The sequence below is a fragment of the Pleurodeles waltl genome, chromosome 7, assembly GCF_031143425.1.
Source record: "Pleurodeles waltl isolate 20211129_DDA chromosome 7, aPleWal1.hap1.20221129, whole genome shotgun sequence".
NCBI classification, from domain to species: domain Eukaryota; kingdom Metazoa; phylum Chordata; class Amphibia; order Caudata; family Salamandridae; genus Pleurodeles; species Pleurodeles waltl.
Genome location: NC_090446.1, coordinates 1,517,589,369 through 1,517,609,068, shown reverse-complemented (window position 1 = coordinate 1,517,609,068; position 19,700 = coordinate 1,517,589,369). Strand labels below are relative to the sequence as shown.

Genomic DNA, 19,700 nt, shown 5'->3' with positions numbered 1-19,700 from the left:
ACTGCACCACTGCTCTCTCAGTGATGGAACTCACACCTCTTCCGATGCACCTCAATCCTGACCTGCACACTGCACCCCTGCTCTCTCAGTGATGGGACTCACAGCTCCACTGAGGCACCTCAGTCCTGGCCTGCAGCACTGCACCCCTCCTCTCTCAGTGATTAAACTCACAGCTCATCCCATGCACCTCAGTCCTGCCCTGCAGCACTGCACCCCTGCTCTCTCAGTGATGGAACTCTCAGCTCCACTGAGGCACATCAGTCCTGGCCTGCAGCACTGCACCCCTCCTCTCCCAGTGCTGGGACTCACAGCTCTGCTAAGGCACCTCAGTCCTGGCCTGCAGCACTGCACCCCTGCTCTCTCAGTGATGGAACTCACAGCTCCACTGAGGCACCTCAGTCCTGCCCTGCAGCACTGCACCCCTGCTCTCTCAGTGATGGAACTCACAGCTCCGCGTAGGCACCTCATCATGGCCTCCAGCACTGCACCCCTCCTCTCTCAGTGATGGAACTCACAACTCCACTGAGGCACCTCAGTCCTGGCCTGCAGCACTGCACCCTTGCTCTCTCAGTGATGGGACTCACAGCTCTCCTGAGGCACCTCAGTCCTGGCCTGCAGCACTGCACCCCTGCTCTCTCAGTGATGGAACTCAAAGCTCTGCGGAGGCACCTCAGTCCTGGCCTGCAGCACTGCACCCCTGCTCTCTCAGTGATGGAACTCACAGCTCCACTGAGGCACCTCAGTCCTGGCCTGCAGCACTGCACCCTTTCTCTCTCAGTGATGGGACTCACAGCTCTCCTGAGGCACCTCAGTCCTGGCCTGCAGCACTGCACCCCTGCTCTCTCAGTGATGGAACTCAAAGCTCTGCGGAGGCACCTCAGTCCTGGCCTGCAGCACTGCACCCCTGCTCTCTCAGTGATGGAACTCACAGCTCTGCTGAGGCACCTCAGTCCTGGCCTGCAGCACTGCATCCCTTCTCTCTCAGTGATGGAACTCACAGCTCTGCTGAGGCACCTCATCATGGCTTCCAGCACTGCACCCCTCTTCTCTCAGTGATGGAACTCACAGCTCCACTGAGGCACCTCAGTCCTGGCCTGCAGCACTGCACCCTTGCTCTCTCAGTGATGGGACTCACAGCTCTCCTGAGGCACCTCAGTCCTGGCCTGCAGCACTGCACCCCTGCTCTCTCAGTGATGGAACTCAAAGCTCTGCGGAGGCACCTCAGTCCTGGCCTGCAGCACTGCACCCCTGCTCTCTCAGTGATGGAACTCACAGCTCCACTGAGGCACCTTAGTCCTGGCCTGCAGCACTGCACCCCTGCTCTCTCAGTGATGGAACTCACAGCTCTGCTGAGGCACCTCAGTCCTGCCCTGCAGCACTGCACCCCTGCTCTCTCAGTGATGGGACTCACAGCTCCGTTGAGGCACCTCAGTCCTGCCTTGCAGAACTGCACCTCTGCTCTCAGTGCTGGAACTCTCAGCTCTGCTGAGGCACCTCAGTCCTGGCCTGCAGCACTGCACCCCTGCTCTCTCAGTGATGGACCTCACAGCTCTCCTGAGGCACCTCAGTCCTGCCCTTCAGCACTGAACCCTTCCTCTCCCAGTGCTGGGGCTCACAGCTCCACTGAGGCACCTCAGTCCTGGCCTGCAGCACTGCACCCCTGCTCTCTCAGTGCATGGACTCACAGCTCTGCTGAGGCACCTCAGTCCTGGCCTGCAGCACTGCACCCCTGCTCTCTCAGTGATGGAACTCAAAGCTCTGCGGAGGCACCTCAGTCCTGGCCTGCAGCACTGCACCCCTGCTCTCTCAGTGATGGAACTCACAGCTCCACTGAGGCACCTCAGTCCTGGCCTGCAGCACTGCACCCCTGCTCTCTCAGTGATGGAACTCACAGCTCTGCTGAGGCACCTCAGTCCTGCCCTGCAGCACTGCACCCCTGCTCTCTCAGTGATGGGACTCACAGCTCTGCTGAGGCACCTCAGTCCTGGCCCGCAGCACTGCACCCCTACTCTCTCAGTGATGGAACTCACATCTCTGCTGAGGCACCTCAGTCCTGGCCTCCAGCACTGCACCCCTGCTCTCTCAGTGATGGACCTCACAGCTCTCCTGAGGCACCTCAGTCCTGACTTGCAGCACTGCACCCCTCCTCTCCCAGTGCTGGGGCTCACAGCTCCACTGAGGCACCTCAGTCCTGGCCTGCAGCACTGCACCCCTGCTCTCTCAGTGATGGGACTCACAGCTCCACTGAGGCACGTCGGTCCTGGCTTGCAGCACTGCACGCCTGCTATCCCAGTGCTGGAGCTCAGAGCTCTGCTGATGCACCTCAATCCTGGCCTGCCGCACTGCACCCCTCCTCTCTCAGTGATCGAACTCACACCTCTTCTGATGCACCTCAATCCTTACCTGCAGCACTGCACCCCTGCTCTCCCAGTGATGGAACTCACAGCTCCACTGAGGCACCTCAGTCCTGGCCTGCAGCACTGCATCCCTGCTCTCTCAGTGGTGGACCTCACAGCTCCGCTGAGGCACCTCAGTCCTGGCCTGCAGCACTGCACCCCTGCTCTCTCAGTGACGGAACTCACAGCTCTCCTGAGGCACCTCAGTCCTGGCCTGCAGCACTGCACCCCTCCTCTCTCAGTGATGGAACTCACAGCTCCGCTGAGGCACCTCAGTCCTGGCCTGCAGCACTGCACCCCTGCTCTCTCAGTGATGGAACTCACAGCTCCGCTGAGGCACCTCAGTCCTGCCCTGCAGCACTGCACCCCTGCTCTCTCAGTGATGGGACTCACAGCTCCGCTGAGGCACCTCAGTCCTGCCTTGCAGCACTGCACCCCTGCTCTCAGTGCTGGAACTCACAGCTCTGCTGAGGCACCTCAGTCCTGCCTTGCAGCTCTGCACCTCTGCTCTCAGTGCTGGAACTCTCAGCTCTGCTGAGGCACCTCAGTCCTGGCCTGCAGCACTGCACCCCTGCTCTCTCAGTGATGGACCTCACAGCTCTCCTGAGGCACCTCAGTCCAGCCCTGCAGCACTGAACCCTTCCTCTCCCAGTGCTGGGGCTCACAGCTCCACTGAGGCACCTGAGTCCTGGCCTGCAGCACTGCACCCCTGCTCTCTCAGTGCATGGACTCACAGCTCTGCTGAGGCACCTCAGTCCTGGCCCGCAGCACTGCACCCCTGCTCTCTCAGTGATGGAACTCATAGCTCTGCTGAGGCACCTCAGTCCTGGCCTCCAGCACTGCACCCCTGCTCTCTCAGTGATGGACCTCACAGCTCTCCTGAGGCACCTCAGTCCTGCCTTGCAGCACTGCACCCCTCCTCTCCCAGTGCTGGGGCTCACAGCTCCACTGAGGCACCTCAGTCCTGGCCTGCAGCACTGCACCCCTGCTCTCTCAGTGATGGGACTCACAGCTCCACTGAGGCACGTCAGTCCTGGCTTGCAGCACTGCACGCCTGCTATCCCAGTGCTGGAGCTCAGAGCTCTGCTGATGCACCTCAATCCTGGCCTGCCGCACTGCACCCCTCCTCTCTCAGTGATGGAACTCACACCTCTTCTGATGCACCTCAATCCTTACCTGCAGCACTGCACCCCTGCTCTCTCAGTGATGGACTCACAGCTCCACTGAGGCACCTCAGTCCTGGCCTGCAGCACTGCACCCCTGCTCTCTCAGTGATGGACCTCACAGCTCCGCTGAGGCACCTCAGTCCTGGCCTGCAGCACTGCACCCCTGCTCTCTCAGTGATGGAACTCACAGCTCTCCTGAGGCACCTCAGTCCTGGCCCGCAGCACTGCACCCCTGCTCTCTCAGTGATGGAACTCACAGCTCCACGTAGGCACCTCAGTCCTGGCCTGCAGCACTGCCCCCTTGCTCTCCCAGTGATGGACCTCACAGCTCTCCTGAGGCACCTCAGTCCTGGCCTGCAGCACTGCACCCCTCCTCTCTCAGTGATGGAACTCACAGCTCCACTGAGGCACCTCAGTCCTGGCCTGCAGCACTGCACCCCTGCTCTCTCAGTGATGGAACTCACAGCTCCACTGAGGCACCTCAATCCTGGCCTGCAGCACTGCACCCCTGCTCTCTCAGTGATGGAACTCACAGCTCCACTGAGGCATCTCAGTCCTGGCCTGCAGCACTGCACCCCTGCTCTCTCAGTGATGGAACTCACAGCTCCACGTAGGCACCTCAGTCCTGGCCTGCAGCACTGCCCCCTTGCTCTCCCAGTGATGGACCTCACAGCTCTCCTGAGGCACCTCAGTCCTGGCCTGCAGCACTGCACCCCTCCTCTCTCAGTGATGGACCTCACAGCTCCGCTGAGGCACCTCAGTCCTGCCTTGCAGCACTGCACCTCTGCTCTCAGTGATGGAACTCACAGCTCCACGTAGGCACCTCAGTCCTGGCCTGCAGCACTGCCCCCTTGCTCTCCCAGTGATGGACCTCACAGCTCTCCTGAGGCACCTCAGTCCTGGCCTGCAGCACTGCACCCCTCCTCTCTCAGTGATGGAACTCACAGCTCCACTGAGGCACCTCAGTCCTGGCCTGCAGCACTGCACCCCTGCTCTCTCAGTGATGGAACTCACAGCTCCACTGAGGCACCTCAATCCTGGCCTGCAGCACTGCACCCCTGCTCTCTCAGTGATGGAACTCACAGCTCCACTGAGGCATCTCAGTCCTGGCCTGCAGCACTGCACCCCTGCTCTCTCAGTGATGGAACTCACAGCTCCACGTAGGCACCTCAGTCCTGGCCTGCAGCACTGCACCCTTGCTCTCCCAGTGATGGACCTCACAGCTCTCCTGAGGCACCTCAGTCCTGGCCTGCAGCACTGCACCCCTCCTCTCTTAGTGATGGAACTCACAGCTCCACTGAGGCACCTCAGTCCTGGCCTGCAGCACTGCACCCCTGCTCTCTCAGTGATGGAACTCACAGCTCCACTGAGGCACCTCAATCCTGGCCTGCAGCACTGCACCCCTCCTCTTCCAGTGATGGGACTCACAGCTCTGTCAATGCACCTCTGTACTCTAGACACAGAGAAAGACCCAACCACAACTCTGCTGATGTTCCTCAGTGTATACCTTCAGCTTTCAGTGCTAAGGTTCACAGACGTCTCCTTAGATGCACCTCAGTCCAGACCAGCAGCCATCACAGCTGGAACCTAAGGACACATCTGGGGTGGGCACAGCTGATGGTGTTCACTGCTGCACCATCACACTAGCACATCTGTGCTGCACCTTTACCTACTTCAACCACAGCACTCTTGTGCAATTTCACACTTGTACCACAGTTGCCTCCCTCAGGTTTTGCACAGTTACACCTTTGACAAGTGCCACTGTTGCACGTTTTGCACTATCACATCTGTGCTATGTTGCACTTTTACCTACTTCCACTACAGCACTCTTGTGCAATTTCACACTTGTACCACACTCTTTCCCATCCTTGCACACGTGCATTCTTCGGAGCGTGCACAGTTGCTGTGTTGCACTATTGTTGCACGGTTGCCTGCCTGAGGCCTTACACAGTCACGTCTTTCACCAGTGCCACTCTTGCACGTTCGCGCGTGCACTACGTACGGAAGATGGTGAGGGTGGTGATGCTCATGCACAGATCCTGCACCCCTGTGCAGTGCATCACGCGCAGGGCCGGTGACGAGCAGGAGGCGGAGTCCCCTGAGCAGACTGCGCAGTCCGCCTGGCTCACCGTGGCTTTGGCTGCAGAGAGGAGACATTGGTTACTAAGGGAGCTGCCCTGAGAGAGCGGTCCTGAGAGAGCTGTGGTAAGAGAGGCGACATAAGAGAGCTGTGAGAAGAGCGGCGTCATAAGAGAGCTGTGGTAAGAGAGCTGTCCTGAGAGAGCTGTCCTAAGAGAGCTGTCCTGGGAGAGCTGTGGTAAGAGAGCTGTCCTGAGAGAGCTGTGGTGAGAGAGCTGTCCGGAGAGAGCCGTGGTAAGAGAGCTGTGGTAAGATAGCTGTCCTGAGGGAGCTGTGGTAAGAGAGGCATCATAAGAGAGCTGTGGTAAGAGAGGTGTCATAAGAGAGCTCTGGTAAGAGAGGCGTCATAAGAGAGCTGTGGTGAGAGAGATGCGTCATAAGAGAGCTGTGGAAAGAGAGTGTGATAAGAGAGCTGTCCTGAGAGAGTTGTGGTAAGGGAGCTGTCATAAGAGTGCTGCCCTTGGAGAGCTGTGGTAAGAGAGCTGTCCTGAGAGAGCTGTGGTAAGGAGCTGTCCTGAGAGAGATGTGGTAAGAGAGATGCGTCATAAGATAGCTGTCCTGAGAGAGCTGTGGTAAGAGGCGTCATAAGAGAGCTGTGGTAAGAGAGGCGTCATAAGAGAGCTGTGGTGAGAGAGATGCGTCATAAGAGAGCTGTGGAAAGAGAGTGTCTGTGCTAAGCTAACAGTGCTAAGAGAGTTGTGCTTACAGGGCTGCCCTCAGTGAGCAGTACTATGCAAGCAGTGGTAAGAAACCTGTCCAAAGTGAGCAGTGCTAAGCAGGCAGTACTGTGAGAGCTATTCTAAGAGGGCTGACCTAAGTGAGCAGAGCTACTCGAGCAGCGGTGAGAGAGTTGTCCTAAGCAAGCTGTGCTAAGGAAGCAGTGCTAAGAGAGCTATGCGAACAGGGCTGCCCTAAGAGAGCAGAGCTACGCGAGCAGTGGTAAGAGAACTGCAGTAAGCAAGCAGTGCTAAGCAATCAGTGTGCTAATAAAGGTATGCTAAGAGTGCTGCTCCAAAGGATCAGTTCTAAGCGACCAGTGGTAAGAGAGCTGTGCTAAGTGAGCTGTGCTAAGCAAGTAGTGCTAAGAAAGCAGTGGTAAAAGACCTTTCCTAGGCAAGCAGTGCTAAGAGAGCTATGCTAACAGGGCTGCCCTAAGAGAGCAGTACTAAGCAAGCAGTGTGCTAATAAAGGTATGCTAAGAGAGCTGCTGCAAGGGAGCAGTTCTAAGCGAGCAGTGGTAAGAGAGCTGTGCTAAGTAAGCTGTGCTAAGCAAGAATTGGTAAGAGAGCAGTGGTAAGAGAGCTTTCCTAAGTGAGCAGTGCTAAGCAAGCAGTGCTAAGAGAGCTATGCTTACAGGGCTGCCCTAAGAGAGCAGTACTATGCAAGCAGCGGTAAGAGAGCTGTCCTAAGCGAGCAGTGATAAGCAAGCAGTTCTAAGACAGCTACGCTAACAGGCATGCACTAAGAGAGCAGTTGTATGCAAGCAGTGGTAAGAGAGCTGCAGTAAGCAAGCTGTGCTAAGCAAGACTGCTAAGAGAGCTATGCTTACAGGGCTGCCCTAAGAGAGCAGTTCTACGCAAGCACTGATAAGAGAGGTGTCAAATGCAAGCTGTGTTAAGCATGCAGTGCTAAGAGAGCTATACTAATAGGGCTGCCCTAAGAGAGCAGAGCTACACGAGCAGTCGTAAGAGAGCCGCAGTAAGCAAGCTGCGCTAAGCAATACTGCTGAGAGAGCTATGCTAACTGGGCTGCTCTAAAAGAGCAGTTCTGTGCAAGCACTGATAAGAGAGGTATCCGAAGCAAGCTGTGCTAAGCAATACTGCTAAGAGAGCTATGCTAATGGGACTGCCCTAAGAGAGCAGTACTATGCAAGCAGTGGTAAGAGAGCTGTTCTAAGCTAGCAGTGGTAAGCAAGCAGTACTATGAGAGGTATGCTCACAGGGCTGCCCTAAGAGAGTAGTACTATGCAAGCAGTGGTAAGAAAGCTATCCTAAGCGAGCAGTGCTAAGCAAGCAGTGCTAAGAGAGCTATGCTTACAGGGCTGCCCTAAGGGAGCAGTACTATGCAAGCAGCGGTAAGAGAGCTGTTCTAAGCAAGCAGTGCTAAGCAAGCAGTTCTATGAGAGGTATGCTCACAGGGCTGCCTTAAGAGAGCAGTTCTACACAAGCATTGATAAGAGAGCTGTCCGAAGCAAGTTGTGCTAAGCAATACTGCTAAGAGAGCTATGCTAATGGGGCTACCCTAGGACAGCAGTGCTATGTGAGCAGTTGCAAGAGAGCTGTCCTAAGCGAGCAGTGCTAAGGAAGCAGTGCTAAGAAAACTATAACAGGGCTGCCCTAAGAGAGCAGTACTATGTAAGCAGTGGTAAGAGAGCTGTCCTAAGCGAGCAGTGCTAAGCAAGCAGTGCTAAGAGAGCTATGCTAACAGGAATTGAATAGGGTGTAGGGCTGAACTCAGGTCCCACCAAGAGAGGTAAAACGCGAAAAGAGGTCAATGATTTGAGTTTCTGGGTGACTGAACTCAGAGATTACACCTCAATTGAGGCAACTGATTGAAAGTGCATTGAGGCAGACCTCTGCTGCCACTAACAGACCTCTCCCCACTACTTCCCACAATAGGTGCCCTGGCTGCTGGTGCTGATACACACAGTCGGGGTGCCCAGGTTTATGCCCTGTTAGTACTCACCATAGTAGGTGCCCGAGTTGCACTGATTTCTGGAACAGCAGGTGTTGCTGATGTACACAGCTCTGGTGCCCATGTTCACATAGGCGCTCTCATTGCACGAGAGCCCCTGAGAGCACCCCTTCACCAGCAGTTCCTTCGTCCCACTGGAATCTGGTGCAAAGAGGAAACAGTGGTAGTTATTGGAGTCTGTACCCTGCCCCACATACACCTGAGAGTGGTAGAAGGGAAGGTGCCAGTCTGCATGACTATGAGAGGGTGGCAGGTTAAAGAGGGGCAATGCCAAGAGTAAAACGTGACCACCTTCCTTCTCTTCACCAAGGCCACTGCTGAGCATTGGGAATCATGTTTTGCTACCATTAATTCTGCATGTAAGGGTTGAGCCGAAGTCCAGAAGGTGGGGTGCACTTAGTATACAAGGCTCAGGCAGGGGTAACTCCTTAGGTGTACTTGCTGTTCACTTTTCAAGGGTTCATGGATGTCCTATTGTGAGAAAGTAGCCTCTTTCTAGCCTTGTTATCCCCACTTTTGGCCTGTTTGTGAGTGTATGTCAGGGTGTTTTCACTGTCTCACTGGGATCCTGCTAGCCAGGGCCCAGTGCTCATAGTGAAAACCCTATGTTTTCAGTATGTTTGTTATGTGTCACTGGGACCCTGCTAGTCAGGACCCCAGTGCTCATAAGTTTGTGGCCTATATGTATGTGTTCCCTGTGTGGTGCCTAACTGTCTCACTGAGGCTCTGCTAACCAGAACCTCATAGGTTTGTGGCCTATATGTATGTGTCACTGGGACCCTGTCACACAGGGCCCCAGTGCTCATAGGTGTGCATGTATATGTTCCCTGTGTGGTGCCTAACTGTCTCACTGAGGCTCTGCTAACCAGAACCTCAGTGGTTATGCTCTCTCATTACTTTCAAATTGTCACTAACAGGCTAGTGACCATTTTTACCAATTTACATTGGCTTACTGGAACACCCTTATAATTCCCTAGTATATGGTACTGAGGTACCCAGGGTATTGGGGTTCCAGGAGATCCCTATGGGCTGCAGCATTTCTTTTGCCACCCATAGGGAGCTCTGACAATTCTTACACAGGCCTGCCACTGCAGCCTGAGTGAAATAACATCCACGTTATTTCACAGCCATTTTACACTGCACTTAAGTAACTTATAAGTCACCTATATGTCTAACCTTTACCTGGTAAAGGTTAGGTGCAAAGTTACTTAGTGTGAGGGCACCCTGGCACTAGCCAAGGTGCCACCACATTGTTCAGAGCCAATTCCCTGAACTTTGTGAGTGCGGGGACACCATTACACGCGTGCACTACATATAGGTCACTACCTATATGTAGCTTCACAATGGTAACTCTGAATATGGCCATGTAACATGTCAATGATCATGGAATTGCCCCCTCTATGCCATCCTGGCATAGTTGGCACAATCCCATGATCCCAGTGGTCTGTAGCACAGACCCTGGTACTGCCAAACTGCCCTTCCTGGGGTTTCACTGCAGCTGCTGCTGCTGCAAACCCCTCAGACAGGCATCTGCCCTCCTGGGGTCCAGCCAGGCCTGGCCCAGGATGGCAGAACAAAGGACTTCCTCTGACAGAGGGTGTTACACCCTCTCCCTTTGGAAAATGGTGTGAAGGCAGGGGAGGAGTAGCCTCCCCCAGCCTCTGGAAATGCTTTGTTGGGCACAGAGGTGCCCAATTCTGCATAAGCCAGTCTACACCGGTTCAGGGACCCCTTAGCCCCTGCTCTGGCGCGAAACTGGACAAAGGAAAGGGGAGTGACCACTCCCCTGACCTGCACCTCCCCTGGGAGGTGTCCAGAGCTCCTCCAGTGTGCTCCAGACCTCTGCCATCTTGGAAACAGAGGTGCTGCTGGCACACTGGACTGCTCTGAGTGGCCAGTGCCACCAGGTGACGTCAGAGACTCCTTCTGATAGGCTCCTTCAGGTGTTAGTAGCCTATCCTCTCTCCTAGGTAGCCAAACCCTCTTTTCTGGCTATTTAGGGTCTCTGTCTCTGGGGAAACTTTAGATAACGAATGCAAGAGCTCATCCGAGTTCCTCTGCATCTCTCTCTTCACCTTCTGCCAAGGAATCGACTGCTGACCGCGCTGGAAGCCTGCAAACCTGCAACATAGTAGCAAAGACGACTACTGCAACTCTGTAACGCTGATCCTGCCGCCTTCTCGACTGTTTTCCTGCTTGTGCATGCTGTGGGGGTAGTCTGCCTCCTCTCTGCACCAGAAGCTCCGAAGAAATCTCCCGTGGGTCGACGGAATCTTCCCCCTGCAACCGCAGGCACCAAAAAGCTGCATTACCGGTCCCTTGGGTCTCCTCTCAGCACGACGAGCGAGGTCCCTCGAATCCAGCGACTCTGTCCAAGTGACCCCCACAGTCCAGTGACTCTTCAGTCCAAGTTTGGTGGAGGTAAGTCCTTGCCTCACCTCACTGGGCTGCATTGCTGGGAACCGCGACTTTTGCAGCTACTCCGGCCCCTGTGCACTTCCGGCGGAAATCCTTTGTGCACAGCCAAGCCTGGGTCCACAGCACTCTAACCTGCACTGCACGACTTTCTAAGTTGGTCTCCGGCGACGTGGGACTCCTTTGTGCGACTTCGGGTGAGCACCATTTCACGCATCCTTGTAGTGCCGGTTTCTGGCACTTCTCCGGGTGCTACCTGCTGATGAGAGGGCTCCTTGTCTTGCTCGACATCCCTTCTCTCTCCTGGTCCAATTTGCGACCTTCTGGTCCCTCCAGGGCCACAGCAGCGTCCAAAAACGCTAACTGTACGATTTGCAGCTAGCAAGGCTTGTTGGCATTCTTTTGGCGGGAAAACACTTCTGCACGACTCTACACGGCAAGAGGGATCCGTCCACCAAAGGGGAAGTCTCTAGCCCTTTTCGTTCCTGCAGAACCCTCAGCTTCTTCTGTCCAGTAGAAGCTTCTTTGCACCCGCAGCTGGCATTTCCTGGGCATTTGCCCATCTCCGACTTGCTTGTGACTTTTGGACTTGGTCCCCTTGTTCCACAGGTAACCTAGATTGGAAATCCACAGTTGTTGCATTGTTGGTTTGTGTCTTTCCTGCATTATTCCTCTAACACGACTTCTTTGTCCTTAGGGGAACTTTGGTGCACTTTGCACTCACTTTTCAGGGTCTTGGGGAGGGTTATTTTTCTAACTCTCACTATTTTCTAATAGTCCCAGCGACCCTCTACAAGGTCACATAGGTTTGGGGTCCATTCGTGGTTCGCATTCCAATTTTGGAGTATATGGTTTGTGTTGCCCCTATCCCTATGTTTCCCCATTGCATCCTATTGTAACTATACATTGTTTGCACTGTTTTCTAAGACTATACTGCATATTTTTGCTATTGTGTATATATATCTTGTGTATATTTGCTATCCTCTCACTGAGGGTACACTCTAAGATACTTTGGCATATTGTCATAAAAATAAAGTACCTTTATTTTTAGTATAACTGTGTATTGTGTTTTCTTATGATATTGTGCAAGTGACACTGGTGGTACTGTAGGAGCTTCACTCGTCTCCTAGTTCAGCCTAAGCTGCTCTGCTAAGCTACCATTATCTATCAGCCTAAGCTGCTAGACACCCTATACACTAATAAGGGATAACTGGGCCTGGTGCAAGGTGCAAGTACCCCTTGGTACTCACTACAAGCCAGTCCAGCCTCCTACATTGGTTGTGCAGTGGTGGGATAAGTGCTTTGAGACTACTTACCACTCTTGTCATTGTACTTTTCATAAGAGAAAAATATACAAAACAAGTTCAGTGTGTGTACACATAGCCAAAAAGTTTTGCATTTCCTCTTTTCACTCTTTTCTAAGTGCTGAAAAGTACTCCTAACTTTCTAAAAAGTTCTAAAAAGTTTTAAAAGATTTTTTTCTCTGTCTTTCTAAAAGCTCTGACAAACTTTTTATCTTTTACTATCACTTTAACTCTCTCTAAAAATGTCTGGCACAGGCCAAAATGTTGATCTGTCCAAACTTGCATATGACCACCTTAGCTGGAAAGGAGCAAGGAGTCTCTGTGTAGAGAGAGGTTTGAGTGTAGGGAAGAATCCTTCCTTAGAACTGTTAATTAACATGCTTAGAGAACAAGATAAGGCAAGAAGTGCCCCATCTGTTGAAAAAGTAGCTAATGGTTCCCAATCTGATCCAGGGACTCCCCCAGGAAAAGATTCAGGAAAGAAACTTCCTAGCCTGCCCATTACTAGACAGTCTAGCATAGTTGGTAATGATGATGAGCCACACCATACAAATAGTGTTGTCTCACATCATAGCAAAAGCATTTATTCTCACCATACTGGTAGTGATGTTTCTGTTAGCCAAGCTGTTAGGGTGGCCTCTGTAAGGGACAGGTCTCCTTCTGTCCATTCTCACCATACTTCTGTTTCAAGGCATGTCCCTCCCACCCACCCTGATGACAGATTGTTAGAAAGGGAGCTCAATAGATTGAGAGTGGAACAAACCAGACTGAAGCTCAAGAAGCAACAGCTGGATTTGGATAGACAGACTTTAGAAGTAGAGAAGGAGAGACAGAAACTGGGTTTAGAAACCCATGGTGGCAGCAGCAGTATTCCCCATAGTCATCCTGCAAAAGAGCATGATTCCAGGAATCTGCACAAGATAGTTCCCCCTTACAAGGAGGGGGATGACATTAACAAGTGGTTTGCTGCACTTGAGAGGGCCTGTGTTGTACAGGATGTCCCTCAAAGGCAGTGGGCTGCTATCCTATGGCTATCATTTAGTGGAAAAGGTAGGGATAGGCTCCTTACTGTGAAAGAAAATGATGCTAATAATTTCCAAGTTCTTAAGAATGCACTCCTGGATGGTTATGGCTTAACCACTGAACAATACAGGATAAAGTTCAGAGAGACCAAAAAGGAGTCTTCACAAGACTGGGTTGATTTCATTGACCATTCAGTGAAGGCCTTGGAGGGGTGGTTACATGGCAGTAAAGTTACTGATTATGACAGCCTGTATAACTTGATCCTGAGAGAGCATATTCTTAATAATTGTGTGTCTGATTTGTTGCACCAGTACTTGGTGGACTCTGATCTGACCTCTCCCCAAGAATTGGGAAAGAAGGCAGACAAATGGGTCAGAACAAGGGTGAACAGAAAAGTTCATACAGGGGGTGACAAAGAGAACACTAAGAAGAAAGATGGTGAAAAATCTCAAGATAAGCATGGGGACAAGGGTAAAACCAAAGATCCCACTTCAAATCTTAAACACTCTTCAGGGGGTGGGGATAAAACAAATTCTTCCTCTTCTTCTCAACCTACACAATTTAAAAAGCCTTAGTGCTTTGTGTGTAAAAACAGAGGCCATAGGCCAGGGGATAAGTCCTGTCCAGGTAAACCCCCTGAGCCTACCACCACTAATACATCAAGCTCTAGTGCCCCTAGCAGTAGTGGTACTAGTGGTGGGACTGCTGGCAACAGTCAAGCAAAGGGTGTAGTTGGGTTCACTTATGGGTCCATCATAGAAACTGGGGTAGTCAGTCCCAAGACAGTTTCTGTCACACCTAGTGGCATTGGCCTTGCCACACTGGCTGCTTGTCCCCTTACAATGGATAAGTACAGGCAGACAGTTTCAATAAATGGTGTTGAGGCCTTGGCCTACAGGGACACAGGTGCCAGTATCACTTTGGTGACTGAAAACCTAGTGGCTCCTGAACAACACATCATTGGACAACAGTATAAAATTATTGATGTCCATAACTCCACTAAGTTTCTTCCCTTAGCTATAATTCAGTTTAGTTGGGGTGGAGTTACTGGCCCTAAGCAGGTGGTGGTATCACCTAGCTTACCTGTAGACTGTCTCTTAGGTAATGATCTAGAGGCCTCAGGTTGGGCTGATGTAGAGTTTTATGCCCATGCAGCCATGCTGGGCATCCCTGAGGAATTGTTCCCTCTCATTTCTACTGAAATGAAAAAGCAAAGGAGAGAAGGCCTGAAAACTCAGGAACCCTCTCCATCAACAGGTAAAAAGGGTATCACAGTATCCCCTAACCACCCTACCATTCAGGATACCATTCCTGTGGTGGGAGAAACCTCTCCTGGGGTGGCACCTGTTCCAAGGGAATCATCAGTTGGCAAAACTGTACTCCCTGAGGTGGAAGTACCTCTCTGTGGGATAACTAACATTGGTGAGAAAAAGAGCACCATTTTAGTTAACATGGAGCATCCCTCCAATCCTCCCAGAGAAACTTTAGTGCAGAAACCCTGCACTGCCTCACAACACTTAGGACAGCATCCCTGCCCTAGTGTGGAGCTCATAGGACAGCATCCCTGCCCTGCTCCAACTCAAGAGAAACAGCATCCCTGTTCTCTCTTCCAGCCATATGGACAAAGTTTTTGCCCAGCTATGGCTTTTCTGAGACAGCATCCCTGTCTGGCATTTCCATCATTACAAATAGGTTCAGTGGACAATTCCCACTGCTCTAAACTAAAACTTACTGATAGAAACTCTGAAAATACATCTTCACATTGTTGCTTAGCTAAAAAACTTCAAACAGGGTGGTTTACATCCCCACAGGGAAGTAACCATATAGTGGATGATAAAGGGAGTAACCAGTCTATTGCAGAGCTACTCTCTACTTATCACCACTTAGACAATAAAGTCTCAACTGGCCAAGGTTAGCCTTATTGTCCTTCGTTTGGGGGGGGGGGGGTTGTGTGAGAAAGTAGCCTCTTTCTAGCCTTGTTACCCCGACTTTTGGCCTGTTTGTGAGTGTATGTCAGGGTGTTTTCACTGTCTCACTGGGATCCTGCTAGCCAGGGCCCAGTGCTTATAGTGAAAACCCTATGTTTTCAGTATGTTTGTTATGTGTCACTGGGACCCTGCTAGTCAGGACCCCAGTGCTCATAAGTTTGTGGCCTATATGTATGTGTTCCCTGTGCGGTGCCTAACTGTCTCACTGAGGCTCTGCTAACCAGAACCTCAGTGGTTATGCTCTCTCATTTCTTTCAAATTGTCACTGACAGGCTAGTGACCAATTTTACCAATTTACATTGGCTTACTGGAACACCCTTATAATTCCCTAGTATATGGTACTGAGTTAACCAGGGTATTGGGGTTCCAGGAGATCCCTATGGGCTGCAGCATTTCTTTTGCCACCCATAGGGAGCTCTGACAATTCTTACACAGGCCTGCCACGACAGCCTGAGTGAAATAACGTCCACGTTATTTCACAGCCATTTTACACTGCACTTAAGTAACTTATAAGTCACCTATATGTCTAACCTTTACCTGGTAAAGGTTAGGTGCAAAGTTACTTAGTGTGAGGGCACCCTGGCACTAGCCAAGGTGCCCCCACATTGTTCAGAGCCAATTCCCTGAACTTTGTGAGTGCGGGGACACCATTACACGCGTGCACTACATATAGGTCACTACCTATATGTAGCTTCACAATGGTAACTCCGAATATGGCCATGTAACATGTCTATGATCATGGAATTGCCCCCTCTATGCCATCCTGGCATAGTTGGCACAATCCCATGATCCCAGTGGTCTGTAGCACAGACCCTGGTACTGCCAAACTGCCCTTCCTGGGGTTTCACTGCAGCTGCTGCTGCTGCCAACCCCTCAGACAGGCATCTGCCCTCCTGGGGTCCAGCCAGGCCTGGCCCAGGATGGCAGAACAAAGGACTTCCTCTGAGAGAGGGTGTTACACCCTCTCCCTTTGGAAAATGGTGTGAAGGCAGGGGAGGAGTAGCCTCCCCCAGCCTCTGGAAATGCTTTGTTGGGCAAAGAGGTGCCCAATTCTGCATAAGCCAGTCTACACCGGTTCAGGGACGCCTTAGCCCCATCATTGGACAACAGTATAAAATTATTGATGTCCATAACTCCACTAAGTTTCTTCCCTTAGCTATAATTCAGTTTAGTTGGGGTGGAGTTACTGGCCCTAAGCAGGTGGTGGTATCACCTAGCTTACCTGTAGACTGTCTCTTAGGTAATGATCTAGAGGCCTCAGGTTGGGCTGATGTAGAGTTTTATGCCCATGCAGCCATGTACGCAGGCACCAAAAAGCTGCATTACCAGTCCCTTGGGTCTCCTCTCAGCACGATGAGCGACGTCCCTCGAATCCAGCGACTCTGTCCAAGTGACCCCCACAGTCCAGTGACTCTTCAGTCCAAGTTTGGTGGAGGTAAGTCCTTGCCTCACCTCACTGGGCTGCATTGCTGGGAACCCCGACTTTTGCAGCTACTCCGGCCCCTGTGCACTCCCGGCGGAAATCCTTTGTGCACAGCCAAGCCTGGGTCCACGGCACTCTAACCTGCATTGCACGACTTTCTAAGTTGGTCTCCGGCGACCTGGGACTCCTTTGTGCGACTTCGGGTGAGCACCATTTCACGCATCCTCGTAGTGCCTGTTTCTGGCACTTCTCCGGGTGCTACCTGCTGCTGAGAGGGCTCCTTGTCTTGCTCGACGTCCCCTCTCTCTTCTGGTCCAATTTGCGACCTCCTGGTCCCTCCAGAGCCACAGCAGCGTCCAAAAACGCTAACCGCACGATTTGCAGCTAGCAAGGCTTGTTGGCGTTCTTTTGGCGGGAAAACACTTCTGCACGACTCTACACGGCGAGAGGGATCCGTCCACCAAAGGGGAAGTCTCTAGCCCTTTTTGTTCCTGCAGAACCCTCAGCTTCTTCTGTCCAGTAGAAGCTTCATTGCACCCGCAGCTGGCATTTCCTGGGCATTTGCCCATCTCCGACTTGCTTGTGACTTTTGGACTTGGTCCCCTTGTTCCACAGGTACCCTAGATTGGAAATCCACAGTTGTTGCATTGTTGGTTTGTGTCTTTCCTGCATTATTCCTCTAACACGACTTCTTTGTCCTTAGGGGAACTTTGGTGCACTTTGCACTCACTTTTCAGGGTCTTGGGGAGGGTTATTTTTCTAACTCTCACTATTTTCTAATAGTCCCAGCGACCCTCTACAAGGTCACATAGGTTTGGGGTCCATTCGTGGTTCGCATTCCACTTTTGGAGTATATGGTTTGTGTTGCCCCTATCCCTATGTTTCCCCATTGCATCCTATTGTAACTATACATTGTTTGCACTGTTTTCTAAGACTATACTGCATATTTTTGCTATTGTGTATATATATCTTGTGTATATTTGCTATCCTCTCACTGAGGGTACACTCTAAGATACTTTGGCATATTGTCATAAAAATAAAGTACCTTTATTTTTAGTATAACTGTGTATTGTGTTTTCTTATGATATTGTGCATATGACACTAAGTGGTACTGTAGTAGCTTCACACATCTCCTAGTTCAGCCTAAGCTGCTCTGCTAAGCTACCATTATCTATCAGCCTAAGCTGCTAGACACCCTATACACTAATAAGGGATAACTGGGCCTGGTGCAAGGTGCAAGTACCCCTTGGTACTCACTACAAGCCAGTCCAGCCTCCTACACCTATTAGGTGAGATGCACTTATCACAGGTAGGTGTAAGGGTTGAGATAAAGGCAGCCACTAAATTGTGCTTGTTATTGAATGATGTTGGGGTTGAGGGAGAGTCATTCATCCAGGTGCACTTGCCAATAATAGATGTAGGGGGTGAGGTAGGGACATTCATTCAGGTTCACTTCCCACTGATATATATGTAGAAGTTGAGGTAGGGACATTCATGCAGGTGCACATGATATTAATAGTTGTAGGAGTTGAGCTAGGGGCATTCCTTGAGGTGTACTTGCCACTGATGGATGGATGGATGGATGTAGGAGCTGAGGTAGGGACATTCATTGGGATGCACTTGGTACTGATAGTTGTAGGAGTTGAGGTAGGGACATTCATTCTGGTTCACTTGCCATTCATAGACACAGGGGTTGAGGTAGGGACATTCATTCAGGTGCACTTGCCACTGATGGATGTAGGAGTTGAGGTAGGGACATTCATTCAGGTGCACTTGCCACTGATAGATGTAGAAGTTGAGGTAGGGACATTCATCAGGTCCACATGCCATTCATAGACACAGGGGTTGCGGTAGGGACATTCCTTGAGGTGCACTTGCCATTAGCAGATGTAGAAGGTGGGGTGGGGACATTCCTTGAGGTGCACTTGCCACCGATAGATGTAGGAGTTGAGGTAGGGACATTCATCCAGGTGCACTTGCCACTGATTGATGTAGGTGCTGAGGTAGGAACTTTCCTTGTGGTGCACTTGCCACTGATACATGTAGGGATTGAGGTAGGGCAGCAATTGAAGATTACTTGCATTATTTTGATTTGTTTCATGGGTGGGTCACTATGTGCACTTACCAATGAGAGACATAGGGTTTGAGGTAGGGGCAGCAGTTGAGGTGTAGTTGTGACTGATTGATACAAGGGTAGAGGTAGGAGCAGTGGTTGAGGTGACCTCATCATTGGTAGGCATATGAGTTAAGAAAGGGACAGTTGTTGAGCTGTACTTGCCAATGATTCATGCAGGATTTGAAGTCGGGCCCATCGCTGAGTGATAGATGATAGATGTATGAATTAGGTACGGTCACTCATGAAGGTGGACTGGGATTGACAGACATTAGACCAGAGGCAGGGACACTTGTTGAGGTGTACTTGTAATTGATTGATTTATGACCTGATGTAGGGCTGTGGTTGAGTTGTAATTGATTGATGTTTTGCTTGAGGTAGGGGCTGCAATTGAGGTAATTTTCAGATTGATAGATATTAGAAATGAAGTAGGGGCAGTCATTGAGGTGTAATTGGAACTGACAGACGTATGAGCTGAGGTAGGGTCAGATGGTGAGGTGCACATGGGATAAATAGACGTATGACCTGAGGTAGGGTCAGAGGATGAGGTATACTTTTGATAAGTAGACTTATGACCTAAGGTAGGGTCAGATTGTGAGGTGTACTTGGAATTGATAGATGTTAGACCTGAGGTAGACTTAGTAGCTGAGGTGTACATGGGATAGACAGATTCTTGACGTGAGGTAGGGGCAGTAGCTGAGGTGTACATGGTATGGACAGATTATTGACATGAGGCAGGAGCAGTTGCTGAGGTGTGCATGGGATGGACAGACTCTTGATGTGAGGTAGGGGCAGTAGTTGAGGTATACATGGGATGGACAGATTCTTGGCATGAAGTAGGGGCAGTAGTTGAGGTGTAGTGTACATGGGATGGACAGATTCTTGACGTGAGGTAGGGACAGTAGCTGAGGTGTACACGGGATGGACAGATTCTCTACGTGAGGTAGGGGCAGTAGCTGAGGTGTACATGGGATGGACAGATTCTTGACGTGAGGTAGGGAGAGTAGCTGAGGTGTACATGGGATGGACAGATTCTTGA

At 51.4% G+C, this 19,700-nt stretch overlaps 1 protein-coding gene across 2 annotated transcripts in view; it reads right to left on the bottom strand.

Moving 5' to 3' along the window:
- LOC138246622 (urokinase plasminogen activator surface receptor-like) overlaps nucleotides 1-19,700 on the bottom strand; it is a 97,076-nt gene that overhangs the window by 32,127 nt on the left and 45,249 nt on the right. For both annotated transcript variants that reach the window (XM_069201332.1, XM_069201331.1), the window contains 2 exons: nucleotides 8,387-8,536; nucleotides 5,565-5,702 (listed from right to left, as the gene is read on the bottom strand). In XM_069201332.1, coding sequence (XP_069057433.1) covers nucleotides 5,565-5,702; nucleotides 8,387-8,536 — 288 coding nt within the window. The remainder of the gene's footprint in view (nucleotides 1-5,564; nucleotides 5,703-8,386; nucleotides 8,537-19,700) is intronic.